Below are 14,356 nucleotides of genomic sequence, written 5' to 3'. Positions count from 1 at the left end.
GATATCTAGTTTATTTTGCGACACGTTTTGTTGATTTTCTATTATTGTATTTTTCCCCCCGAAATATTTTTTGTTGTTTTGCGATTTCTTTTTATTTCGCCGAGTTCATTAAACTCGCGCACAATGGTCAGTTTTAGGATTGCAGTGACACCATTTGAAATTAATTAAATTAAATTTAAAGTGCAATCTAGTTTGTGTGTTTAAAGTGCGAAGCTGCCAGTTGGGTCCGATGTCTGCATAATTAATGGGTTGTTTAGGGGCATGCCACGTGGCGTGTGGCATGTAAAACCCAGGAGGGTAGCATATTGTTTGGCTAGGCAAAATGTATTCTCCCAACTGCTCTTTTATGCATGCAAAGTCACACGCTGCGTATGCGTAATATTTGCGATAACATCACAAAAAAAGAGGGGTCGAATCTAAGCCGAAGACAGACACACATAAAAAGGGATTAGACTGAAAAGACGCAGCACAAAATATGGTTTATTTCATTTCAAATATTATGTGTGCTTATATTATTTATTTATAGTCTGTTTCCTCAAAAGTTTCTTAATTAGATTGAAAAATTCCAAATGAAGGCATAAACTCTTAGAGCACTCAACACATTCGATGGATATTAATTGATCCATGTTGAGAGGCTGTCAAATGCACACCGATGCTCCTCGGATGCTCAAATAATAATAAACCACTGCATGAAGTAGTCGAGAATTCCATCAATTGTGCATCAGCGCCCCTTGTGTTAAGTAATTTACACACGAACTAAAAATAAACGCAAATAATGTGATGTGTCAAAACAAAACATCAAAACGAAATGGGAAATGGGAAATGGAAATTAGAGTGGAAGAAGGGCAGGTAGTACAAGAGAACTCAAAACTCAAGAGACGGAGACGGAGACTGTATTTGGGCGATAGACATCAAAGTCATCCACAACTGCGTCCCTTGGGCTGCCAATAAAAGAATTAAACGAATGCGTAAATCATTAAAAATGGGCAGACGATTGCCGCTTGTGTTGGTTGCTCTCTGTTGGGAGTTGGGGAAGTTGGGAATATTGCCACAGGCAATTATAAATAGATAGTCAAAATGGGGGCGCATGCTGAAGGGGCACACGTGCGGCACAAAGCTGCTGCTGATGCTGCTTCTGCTGGACAACATCAAAGTTGTAGCTGGCTGCAGTTTGCTTGATTGGCCTCTAATTAGAGGAATAAACAGCGAGCAGCGACTGTGCAAATATGAACTTACGACTCGGAGAGAAGCTTCTGCCAGCTTCTGCACATTCATAAGGATTTACGACCTTTGCAGTTGCACATTTGCTTAGCCTTGCCACAAGCCGTAGCCGAAGCCGAAGCTGAAGCCAAAGCGTTGACAAATTGCTGTGGCGCAGCGGAAGCAGCGTCGCCGCCATGTTTGCCATTTTGCTCAAGCTGTCAGCGAATGCGCGCCGGAAAGTATGCAATGCAATATAACAAATGGCCTGCGGCTTTGCGGCTGCCTCTTTGCTCTCTTCTCTTTATTCTCTTCTCTTTTTGCTGAGGTGGCATTTCAATAATTTTCTAATACTTTCGTTACTGGCGTCGTGGAGTGCTGCATAAATTTATGCATGAAGCTGCGGCTGCCGCTTCGCTAATCCTTTTGCTTGTGCAGGTAAATGGCACGTGCTGCCAATGGGCACGAGAAGGAGGAGGAAGAGTAGGAGGAGGAGGAGGAAGGTCAGAACCGGGTTGGAAAGGGGAAACGATAAAATTTGTACTTCACTTTCGGCGCTGGCAAAAACATTTGAACATCAAAGTGCCGGCAAGACAACGCATAACCCCATCAAAAAGACGACAGACAGCTGAATTTTAAGGGAAGCTATGAACGACTGAGAGTTGTGCTGTAATTAAGATATGAATAGGATGTTAGATATACATGTTTATATAGTATATCATATATTTTGTTATACTACAATTGTAACTTTCTGATCCTCTAAACTTAGCACATAAATAACATGCTAGTCATTAAGTATTCTTTTGACAAATTTGAACTGAAAATTTAGTGATTAAACATCATGATTACAAATCAAATTGAACTGTAGAATATAGTCAATTGTTTTGAAATTTAATATAATATAATATAATAATATAAAGAAATGCATATATATTTTGTTATTGCTATACTACAATTCTAACTTTCTGATCCTCTAAAATTTGCACAAAAATAACATGATAGTCTTTAAGTATTCTTTTGACAAATTCAAACGGAAAATTTATAGATTAAACATCATGATTACTAATCAAGTTGAACTGTAGAATGTAGTCAATTGTTCAGAAATTTAATAGTAATGTATTGACTACTTTATATGCGAATATTATATTAATATGTTTAACATATATAAAATATTCTTTTGAAAAATGTAAATGCAAAAAGTTGTAATTAGACATCATGATGAGAGACTTAAAGTTCTTTTAAAATACTTTTCAAATGATACTCAATATATTCTATAAAAAGTACATAAGCAACATTTCAAATTGCGTTGCTTTTATCTCACCTAACAACCCTTTAACCCACATGCTTTGTTCACAGGGTATTAAAATAACGCAACAACAAAAAAAAGCCGCTTGAAAATGCCTTTTAAAATTGTTTGCAAAATAAATGCGACGCTATTTTAACGCTGTTCTTGCTGCTGCTTTGGCTGCTGCTGCTGTTGTGGCTGCTGCTGCTGTTGATGTTGATGTTGCTGACATTTTTGCTTTGCAGTGTCCAAGGTTCGGGCAAGTCGTTAAAATTCAGTGCTCGACTCTCGCTCTGGAGTGAATTTTTGCGGGGATTCAAGCCAAGCAACAAAATTCCATTAAAAGAGAAAAACTTAATTCTTAAATAATTTCTGGGCAACATTTTTAAAGCAGTCGTTCGCCCACGTTTGAATATGAGTAAGCGAATGAAGTGTGAGTAAGTTGGCCCCAGGATAATGTTGTTTGTTGTTAGTGTTGTGTGTGTGTGTATTGAACACCAATATGGTTTGCTCTCTTATAAAAAGAAAAGAAGCCATTCGGGCGGAAGCAATGTCACAATTTTACAGGTTGCCCTCTGTCGAAATGAAATAACACAAAACACGAGCCCCGAAAAACTCAAAAGCAGCAGAAGCAGAGGCCGCAGTCAGCCTAGCATAAAGAGAAATATTTTGTTTTTATATGTACAAGTTTCTTCAGTTTTTCTCGTTTTTCTCGTTTATTTTTTGTTTTGCGTTTGCGTTTTGCTGGAAATAACAAAACTCGACAAAGAACAACAGCAACAAGAAAAACGACAACGACAACGAGCGACGCTGATGCCGACAACCGGCAAACGGAAGAGTCGAACAGACAATGACAGCACTGAGAGAGAGAGCGGAGAAGGAGAGGGAGGAAGGGAGCAGTGTGGGTGTCCTTCTCCCCCTCTCCTCACCCTCACCCTCCACCTGTATCTGTTCGCGATTCGCAAAAGCGGAAGCATTGTGTTAAAATAACAAACAATCAGCCGAATCATGCAGGATGTGCAAATAAGAAATAAATATATTTTATCAACGGCGCCAGCTTCCTACCTGACAACTTCAATTGCCGTCCCCCTCCCCTTCTCCGTCCATTCCACAAGCTACATTACTGCTTTGCTAATAAAAAAAAAACCGAACCGTTTGCTTACACTTTTCTCCTTCTCCTTTTTTTATTTGCAGTACCCGCACGTCTGGTTTGGGCCGCAACTGGGAAGACCGTCGATCTGCCCTGCGATTTGACGCCGCCAACGCCGCAGGATTCGGTGAAGTTGCTGCTTTGGTTCAAGGATACCACCGGCATACCGTTGTACAGGTAAGTGTGCTAAAAGCAAAAATAAAAAAAACGAGAGAGGTCGCAAATCAATTGCAAAGACTGGCCAAACTATTTAGCTGAAGGGGGAGAGCGCTGTTTTAGGTGTTGCCGACAAGCGGAAATGTTACACCCGAGTGTGCGTGTGTGTATTGGTGTGTGTGTGTGCACTCACACACATCCTGCAGGCGACAGCCATCCATCAAAAACGTGAAGTAATCGTCAACATCCTTTGCTGCCATCACATTTGGCGCATTTTTCACATCGTTTCTTTTTTTCCACTTCTTGCTGTTGCTGTTGTGTTGTGCGTTTGCCTGAATTCCGGCGACAGCATTTTAGCGCAGGACCCGGAAGACATATATACGTATGTGAGTGTGCGAGTGTGTGTGTGTAGCAAGGATGCGCCCGTCCACGCCGTCATAATCCACTTTGTTATAATAAATGTAAAGCACATCCGATTACAGTTGCCATCGCTAAAGTGTAGCAAATTTTCACACAGCCAACGACAGAGACAGAGTGGGAGGGAGAGGGAGAGGGGGAGAGAGAGAGGGTCAGCAGTTGCTTTATAAATTTCAGTTGATAAATTTTTCAATGTGGCGCACGCATTTCAAGTGGAGCGCCATCAACTTTTGCGTGCCACAACAAACTATCAACCGAGACTCGAAACTCAAAGTTGGGGTCGGTCTCTGCTGACTGCAGGTATAAACTACTGGCCACCACTCGATAATCATAAACAACTGCAGCAATTCAGCTGTATATAGCTCGTACTCTCGACACTCGTACGTACGAAATAAACAGAGTAATTTGCTAAAACAGCAACAAATTGCTGCAATTTGCGCCAAAGCTGCCAAAGTCGCAACGTGGCACGAACCAAAGAGAGGGGAGAGGAGGTGGGAGACAGACACACACACACACACTCGAGCAAATTGAGCGCCATTTTTTATGGACGTAAATTATGGGCGGCAGCAGGACAACCTGGGCGCCTGGGCGCAAACTAATGGCCAAGAGATGCCTGCATATGTTTATTTATGATGTATAATAAGCGCTCACCTACCCTCCCCCTCTCTGTGCCACGCCCACACACTAAATTCACACTTAACCATTCTTTTCTCATTTTACATGTTTTTTGCAGTCTGGACTCACGAGGTGGCAACGTAAAGTTGGCGCCACATGCGGCCATAGCTAGCGATCTGGGTCAACGTTTGTTCTTTAGCATCGGCGACAATCCCAAGGATTCGCGCCTACAGATTAAGGATGTCAAGCCCGAGGATGGCGGCGTCTATCGTTGTCGCATCGATTTCTTCAACTCGCCCACTCGCAACTTCAGGCACAATCTGACTTTAGTCGGTGAGTTGCAAGCGCAAAGGAATTTTCATTGATTTCCCCCTTCAACTGGTTTTTGGTTTTTCTATTTCTTTTTCTTTTTTTTGCAGTGCCGCCTGAGGAGCCGCGTATCTTTGATGCGCAGGGCAAGGAAATCTCACAGATGGCGGGACCATTCCGCGAGGGTTACGAGCTCTTTCTTTGCTGTCAAGTGCGGGGCGGTAAGTACACTACGACGACACCTGTGTGGGTGTGTGTATGCCTGGTTGTGTGGGTGACAATTGGACAACTGGACAGTTGTGTAAACAGGCGAGACAACTGCTGTGCTGTGTTGTGTTGTTGACCCAAGCAGTCTTTATTTAACCAGCTATTGTGTCAATTGAGCACCCAGCTGACCTTCGCACACATGGCTTGCTTTTTATATCCGGAAGTTTTAGTTAAGAAGGGTATACTCATTTAGTAATAAATGATGACTAATAATATGAAATAGTATTCATAGTTGATTAGACTATAAAAACAGTCTGCCCGAAAGTAGAAACACTTCTACCTCATAAACTTTAATAGTGAGATTTTGAAGCTTTGAACTTTAAAGCTTCAATTTCCTTAATAAATACATATGTTTAATCCAAAACTCTTAAATGTGAAAGTATATCGTTAAACTAAGTGTAGCTTTTGGTATTTCTTAATATTGTCTAGATATAATAAGTTGGTATATATTACATATAAGTACATTTTCTATTTATGGTATATTTCGAGTGGAAAAGTATGTCGTAATACTAAATATGTTTTAGTATATTTTGGTATACTCATTTGGTATATATTACGACAGGTATATTTGCTACTTATGCCATATCTCATATGCAAATGTATATCGTAATACCAAATATAGTTTTTGGTATGTTTTTAGTATTTTTTGGTATATTAATTTGGTATATTTTATCAAAGTTAAGTTTCTATCTTTGTTATCTTAAATAAAAAAGTATATCGATGAACCGAATATAGATTTCGGTATATTTTAGTATTTTTCAGTATATTATTTTGGTATATTTTTTAAAATTAATTTTCTATCTTTGGTATGTCTTTAATATAAAAGTATATCGATGCACCAAATATAGATTTCGGTATATTTTAGTATTTTTTGGTATATTTATTTGGTATATTTTAACTTTTCCATTATTTTGCTTCTATTAAAAATGGGAAGTGGGTATCTCACAGCCTAGTATACCCTACTCTAACATTATTACTTATTGTCACTTGCAGGTCGACCCCCGCCCAAGGTCACCTGGTGGCGAGATGGCAACGAGCTCATCGGCACCAGCCACACGTCCGTCGAGGAGGGTGCCACGGTCATGGTGAATCAGCTGCTCATTGGCACCACAACACGAGACTATTATGGGGCGCGCATCGAGTGCCGAGCACAAGGCACGCGACTGCTGGAGCCTGTTGTCAAGGATGTGACCGTGCAGGTGCATCGTAAGTGTTTCCATTGAGAGTGACAGTGACGGTGACTGACCCAGACAGCGATGCCATTGAAATGCTTTTAATTTGTTTATAGTGAAACCCATTCGAGTGAAGATATTGACGCCCAACGATCTGCTCACAGCTGGACATCCGATGGCCATTCGCTGCGAATCGTGGGGTTCGTATCCAGCGGCCAAAATAGCCTGGCTCTTGGATGGTGAGCCCATCCGCAATGCTGAGGTCACGCTACACAGTGACAAAGAGGTGAGTGACCAAAGCCCCCACCCAAAAAAAAAGTAGTAGAAAACTCTGACCAGCTGCCATATCAAATTGCTGCAAATTGTCAAACGAATTTGGGGAACAATAAAAGCCAAAAGCAAACGACAACTCTCAGCCCAAAGGCAGCAACGTCAACGGCAACTTTTTCTGCCTGGCAAATTTAGCTTTTTACGTTTGACATTTGATAGCTGCAGCAGAGAGAAGAGACAACTTTGCGACGCTTTAATAACCTCTGAAGTGCAGCTACAACAACAAGAGCAGCAGCCAAAGCAAACAGCAACAGCAACATAGTCCAACCACTGGCTGACCCTAAAAGGCGACGTGAGCTCCGGGCAAAGTTTTACAGCCAGCCAAAAGCTTGCAGACAAGTTGACTTCAAGTGGCCGTCCGCCTGGCTGGCTCCCTGCCTCCCTTCCCTTCCCTTCCCATCCGCCACCGCTTTGCTGCTCTATTTCTGTAGAATACTTTGATGAAGTGCACTGCCGAAAAGTTTCGAGTCGAGGAGCTATACAAATTTGCAGTGGACGCCAGGACATTGGCTCGACTAATGTGCGAATTTTTATTTGAATTTATGTGAACGCTGCTCGACCAATTTTCTTTTCTTTCGGTTTTTTTTTTGTTTTTTTTTTGTGTGTGTCAGCAGCCTCAAATTTATCAGGCCCGACTTCATTTGCCAGTCGGCAGACATTAGCAAAAGACACTCGACCGCAAGGACAGCTCTCTGGGTTTTTGGTTGGTTTTCGGTTTCCATTAGTTATACCGACTTTGCCAGTGGCCGAGCCGGAGCCGAGCTGCCTTTTTAGCTTTCTAATTATGCCATGTAAATGGCTGGAGATTGCAACTCGAACTCAATGCTCCTCGATGCTGCCTGCTTGGGACACGTGAATCCGACGAGGCGGTCAACTCGGACAACTCGTGCATAACACAGAGACTTACGCAATCATAGAGATAGATAAAACGATAGAACGAGAGAGAGAGGGAAAGAGAGAGAGAGAGACATCATTATACGAGTACACATGGCTTTTGTTCCAACTGTGGTCGGCTCTCAAGTTACCCAATACTCGTGCAGTGCACAATGTGTTGCCTACTTTTGTGCTGTTTTCCCAATACGCAACTTGTACACAATGTGTTGCCTACTTTTAAGCTGAACTATTTGCTGTTTGCCCCATACACAATTGTGTTGCCTACTTTTAGGCTCAACTATTTGCTTGCTTTTATGTGGAACTATTTTGTATCAGCTTCTGCTTTAACTAATGTCTGCTATTGTTATATTTTTTCCCCTACAGGATGCGAATATCACGACGAGCATTCTCACGCTGAAGGTGACTTCGGAGAACGACAATGCGGAGCTGACGTGTCGCGCTACGAATCCCTGGTTCTCTGGCGGCGCCATCGAGGACAAACGTATCATACGTGTGGCATGTAAGTACCAACCATAGAAGAACTGTTGCTGCTGCTGAATGAACTCTGGTCATACTTTCAATTATGTCAACAATACGCAACACACACAGCAGAGATATATAGAGAGAGAGTGAGAGGCTTATGTGTCAGCATGCTGCTGGCTTTAGCTTTGTCTTGGTGTGTGCGTGTTGCTGAAAGCACTTTCCGCCGAGGCAAGTCCAATTAGAAGCGTATTAGGGCCAGAGCAACATAATTTGATTAGGGCAACTGAGCACACACACACACCCCATAGGCCTAGCTTGGCCCCAAGGCCAACAGATTCACCTGTTGGTACGCTCTAAGCGGCTTATGAAATGCAGTCATGTTGTCATCAGCATCCACAACCAACAGCCACACACAAACGAACACATACAGAGAGAGCATCATCATCATCGTCGTCATGATTGTTCGTTGTGGTTGTTGGTGCTTGTTGCTCGTTGGATGTTGGCTGTTGGCCTTTTGCATTGCGGACTGCTTCGACTTGGCTTGATTAAATTTTCACTGTTATGTTTCCTGCACTCATTTTTCGCCTAGCCCGCCCATAATATTGGCAACATCCGCTTCCGGCTTCCGATTTACATTACTCCTGCCTGCGAGTCCGCAACTCCGTCACTCAGTCGCATGGCAACAGGCAACAATCAGTCGTGCCACAAGCCACGAGCAAGAGGCAAAGGGCAACAACGAAATTAAATTACCTGCACTCAGAAGAAGCTCAAGAAGGAGCTTGCTCCTTGCTCGACCTCAAGCCGAACTTCATTTCAGTTTAATTTTGTGCGGCATTTTTAATAATTCACCATAAACGTCAGCAATTTTTGCTGACGACTCCGAAAGCGAGAGACGCGCCGCCATAGTTTTGTCCCCACACAAGATGGCGGCCGGATATGACGCGCTGCTGGCGCCAGTCTCCGCCCTCGCCTCCACCCTCATGCTCTCGGTGGGCCGCGTATTAGATTTTTACAACCGTAACTAATAGACCCATTTGGCTTATGGCCAAAAGCAGGCCGTGTGTCCCGTAAAGGATGTGCAGCCAAGCGGCACTGCAAAGAAAGCAGAAAATATAAAGAAAGGCTGCCCCCAAGGCAACACCAGACTGACCAAGAGAAGCAACAACAGAAGCAGCGGCAGCAGCTTGAGTTAACTACATTACGCAATGGCCAAAGAGGCTGGCTGACCGGCTGTGTTGTGGGGCCTCACCTTATGAGCCATTTGCGTTTATTATTTGGACTTTTATCCGGCTATTTGTAGCGCTCATTAGATTTGACGCGCCGCCTCCTCCACTTACATACTTTATTTCTATTCTCTTCTCTCTCTCTTTTATACACAGATCCGCCCACCGTGTCGGTGCATTTGGCCAACGAGGATCCCAGTCGTATGGTTACACGTGCCGAGGGCCAAAATGTCACGTTCAAGTGTCGTGCTGATGCGAGGCCTCCGGTCACCAGCTACTCCTGGTTCAAGAACGTAAGTAGCGAGCGAACAACTGCTGACGCCTATCAAGTAGCCAGACACTTTGGCAATTTTTATTATCAATTGTTTTGGTTTAGGGGGAATGTTTGAGAAGCTGTCGACATTCTTGTGGCAACTTAAGCAGACACTTTGCGGTTTAATTTAATTTACCGAAATTGTTTGCAACGCCAAAATTTCCAAACGCTGCGGGCAACCCTCGACAAACACTCGGCCAGGCGCAAAATATGTGGCCTATTGGGTTACCAAGTGGGCCGGCCACGCCCCCAAAATGCCTTCTATGGTCGAAGGGAAAAGTTTCTGCACTATTTCAACGTATACTTGATATATAAGATTGAATGCACATAATTGCTTCATGATGCCTTTAATTGAAGCCCAGTTCGTATTACAAATTATTTAAGCATTAATCATACGACATGTAAGCCAGATTTCAGTCACCCCCTACTGAGCAACCTTTTTGGCCATGTGGCATTCGTCTTTCATTCATAATCGCATTAAAGCCACAAAGCTTGACCATCATTGTTCGGCTCCCAAAAAGATGTATTGTGGCCGTTGTTATAACTAAACAGTCAAGGTTTTGACATCCTTTGACAGTTTTGTTCACATGAACACATCATCATTTTTCATGGCACACCACAAAATCATATTTCTTTTGGCTTTATTCAGCCAGTGTTCGCTCTCTCGCTTCACATTTAACAAATTACTTGAAGCCATTGTGACTGAAAATCCGAAAAAAAAAACTTTGCAATATTTAAGGCAATGCGACTTTTCGACCTTTCGTCCATTCACAAATGAAACATTCGCAAAAATTATGAAAAACGATGCGCCAAATGTGCACAAAAGAGCAACAACTGAACAACTTTGGTTGTTGCCAGTTTACTTTCGCAATTCCGGCAGCAGCTGAGATTTGTTTTTTAACCCGAAAACTTTTCAGAATGAAATATGGCATATGATTTTTATATTGTTAACCAGCAATTCAATTGTTTAGCTAAAAAAATTCTTTTATTTAATATGCAACTACTACACAAAAAGAAAAAGCGTGCTAAGATCAAGAATAAAATCTTGAATCAAGATTTTAACATTTCAAAATTCAAGGTTTATTCTTAAATCACGATCAAAATTGTACAATTAGATTTTAATATTGCTTCAAGAGTGAAAAAATTTCGAAGATATAAAATCTTGAATGAAAATTTGCAATCTACTTTTCAATCTAGATTTTTGCTCAATGTATAGAACATATTTATCAATTGTGTAGCTCAAACAAGAGCCTTCATATCAAGTTATGCAATTCAAAGTTGAGTTGTTCCCTTGACATTTCTGCTTTTACAATCTGAAGGACACTTCACGTATAAAAATATATACTTAATGTCAACTAAGCTGGCAACACTTTTAATATGATTATAAACAATATTTTCTATATTTATTTAATAGCTGCGGCCTGTTGACGGTTGTCAGTTGTCAGTTGCTGTGCGTTTTGCTGTGCGTTTTGCTGTGCATGTTGCTGTTAAGTAGACGGCAGTAAATGCATTAAAAATACATTATGTAATGCATCGGCAATTAGCTTTCTCTATGCCTCTGATGGTTAACAACATTGCATTTTAATTCATTTTGCAAATTAACATATTATGAAAATTGTATTCAATATTTCCCCAAGCAAAAAAGTTCAGAGAGAGAGAGAGAGTGTTAGACTAATTGATACCCTATAACATAAGCGTTTAAATATTACTGAATATAAAATGTAATGTAGCTAATCGTAAATAATTTATGCTTTTTATAGAGTATTTTATCAGACAATTGAAATGCAACTTACAAATATTTTAAATACATATGAATGCGTGTGAATTTACGATATTCAATTCAAGTTTTGACAGCTGCACAAATGACACTTCATTTTCATCGTTGAACGAAAAATTATGGAAAATTAATTTGAAATTTTATTTTATGCAAAGCCACATTGCATTTCAGTTAATTGAGTGGGTGGCACAAGAAATGTGAAGGGAGAGCGGGAGAGCAAAAATAAAATCTAGCAGAGCTTGCAAAATACAATTTCAACAATTGAATGAGAGGTAAAAGCTGCACTCAAATGCAGAGCGACCATAATGCGATTTGCAATTGAATATTTGAAACACTTGACAGTGTTTTGCATGCAGCATATTATTACCAAGTATCATCATAATATTACTAGCTTCTGATGTTGTATGTTAATGACACAAAAGCAGGAATGTTTAAATAAATGATGGCAAAAAAATATCACAGAAGCAGCTTCTTTTTTTTGTTGACTGTTTAAAAATATTCATTAAATTTATAGAAATAAATAGTTATTGAGAGCCATTGAAAACGGAGCCAAGGTAATTTTAAATATACCATATTTTATACATTACAAATATGTTTAATTAATAGCTCGGAATCGAGTGTGAATTTACTGTGACACTACTGAAATAAATATATCGAAAAATTCTCATCTTCAATGTGGTTAAATCTGGTTTCGTGTTCAATTTAAATTGTTTAATAATTGAGTGCTTTATCTACAATATATTTTATACAAATAAGAGGCTTGTGCTGCAATAATTTTCGCCTTTATTCGAAAACTTTAATCAAAAGCCTTTGACAGAAAAACAATTTACAATTTGCAAATGAACTCGCAGCGTCTTCTATACAATATATTTCGCTCTTTCTCTGACAACTTTGTATACCCGGTATCCATAGGGTAGAAGGTATATGTGAAAGAAGTACTATGTCAATATACCAAAGATAGCCTTTGGTATATTTTTAGTATTTTTGTGGTGTATGAATTTGATATATTTTAAAATTTATACCGCAGTTATATTTTGAATGGAGTAATATATCAATATACCAAATATGGGCTATGGTATATTTTTAGTATTTTCACGGTATATACATTTGGTATGTTTTAAAATAATACCGCACAGTTTTGCTTTCAATGAAGTACTATATCGAGATATCAGCTACTACCGTTAGTATATTTTCAGTATTTTTGCAGTATATTAATTTGGTATATTTTAAAACGAATATCACACAGTTTTGCTTTGAATGAAATATTATATCAATATACCAAATACAGACTATGGTATATTTTCAGTATTTTTGCGGTATATTAACTTGGTATATTTTAAGATAAATGCCGCTCTGCTTTGATTTGAATAAATTAATATATAAATATACCAATTATAGCATATGGTAAATTCTTAGTATTTTGCGGTATATTAATTTAGTATATATTAAAATTAATACTACAATTTTGGGTTGAATTGAGTACTATATGAATATACCAATTATACTCCATGGTATATATTTAGTATTTTTGCAGTATATTAATTTGGTATATTTTAAATCGAACACCGCACAGTTTTGTTTTGAACAAAGTATTATATCAATATATCAAATACAGAATATGGTATATTCTTAGTATTTTTGCTGTATGTTAATTTTGTATATTTTAAAATGAATATCACATTATTCAAAATGTGTAGCAGGTATTTCACCGTCGAGCACACTCAACAGTAACTTTCTTATTTGTTTCTTTTCGTTTGGAATATTATATTTTATGCTGATATGGTTGTTTGTTTTTCTCGTTTTTGTTTCTTTGCAGGGCATGCGTATGTCTGGCGAGAGCACGGAAATCATGCACTTGACACAGCTGGAGCGGGAGAGCGCAGGAGCGTATGCTTGCGGGGCAACGAACACCGAGGGGGAGACGCGCAGCTCGAGTCTCACACTAAAAGTGCAGTGTAAGTAAGCAGCTTTTGCCAGCTGCCACACAACAACAACAACGTATATGTGCCACAATATAGTTGCAAGTTTATTGTAATAGAGAGAGAGGAGAGCACTGCGAATACAATATGATGAAATAACATGGCGGAACGGAAACGGAAGTTGCAAAATAAAATCAACTGCTGCAGCAGCAGCAGCAACAACGACAAAAAATATTAAAGTTGCCAACTTTTGCAGCGGATGAGGAAATTGCTTAGAAATGATGCATGGCCAAACCCATAACTGAGTGTGTATATGTATGTGTGTGTGTGTGTGTGTGTGTGTGTGAGTGTGCGTGCGCGTGCTTGTTTACAATTGTAAAATTGTTGTTGCCGCCAGTCTAAATAACCGCCATTGATTTACACGCAAAACTTTTGCCTATAAATTTAACTGGCAATTTTTGCCCTGCCAACTTTTTCATAAACCTCACGTCGAGTCGCTGAGCTGAGCTGAGTCGAAGCAAAGTCAACTCGCTTTGAGTGTGAAGTGTGTTGTGCTGCCTTTTGAGCCTTTGGGCCAAGCGCTTGGCAAATTTTTCATCTTGTGATTAATGTGCATTGCATAAAGCGGCGATTGAACTAAATAAATCAGAGTAGCAGCTTATCCAACAGCAACATTGAAATCAATTCTCGTTTTACCTTTGCGAAAAAGAAATGTTGCCTGGCCGGAAATCTAGAAAGGAAACTGCTGCATTTTTCAAACGGAAATGCAGTACGACAGTTTAAGTAGTTTATATTTTGTGAAATTATGAAAGTTTCACGAGCAACAAGTGCAACAGGAAGTGAAGCACAATATGCTGCAGACGTTGA

The 14,356-nt window shown here is 40.0% G+C and overlaps 1 protein-coding gene across 4 annotated transcripts in view; it reads left to right on the top strand.

Moving 5' to 3' along the window:
- LOC117574260 (sialoadhesin) overlaps positions 1-14,356 on the top strand; it is a 79,450-nt gene that overhangs the window by 49,130 nt on the left and 15,964 nt on the right. For all 4 annotated transcript variants that reach the window (XM_034257994.2, XM_034257993.2, XM_052006675.1 and 1 more), the window contains exons 3-10: positions 3,680-3,812; positions 4,942-5,156; positions 5,243-5,353; positions 6,393-6,605; positions 6,688-6,857; positions 8,159-8,294; positions 9,637-9,773; positions 13,387-13,525. In XM_034257994.2, the coding sequence (XP_034113885.1) occupies positions 3,680-3,812; positions 4,942-5,156; positions 5,243-5,353; positions 6,393-6,605; positions 6,688-6,857; positions 8,159-8,294; positions 9,637-9,773; positions 13,387-13,525 (1,254 nt within the window). The remainder of the gene's footprint in view (positions 1-3,679; positions 3,813-4,941; positions 5,157-5,242; positions 5,354-6,392; positions 6,606-6,687; positions 6,858-8,158; positions 8,295-9,636; positions 9,774-13,386; positions 13,526-14,356) is intronic.

The sequence above is a fragment of the Drosophila albomicans genome, chromosome 2R, assembly GCF_009650485.2.
Source record: "Drosophila albomicans strain 15112-1751.03 chromosome 2R, ASM965048v2, whole genome shotgun sequence".
In the NCBI taxonomy this organism is placed as follows: Eukaryota; Metazoa; Arthropoda; class Insecta; order Diptera; family Drosophilidae; genus Drosophila; species Drosophila albomicans.
Note: the sequence above shows the minus strand (reverse complement) of the source record. Positions and strands in the feature narration are given on the sequence as shown.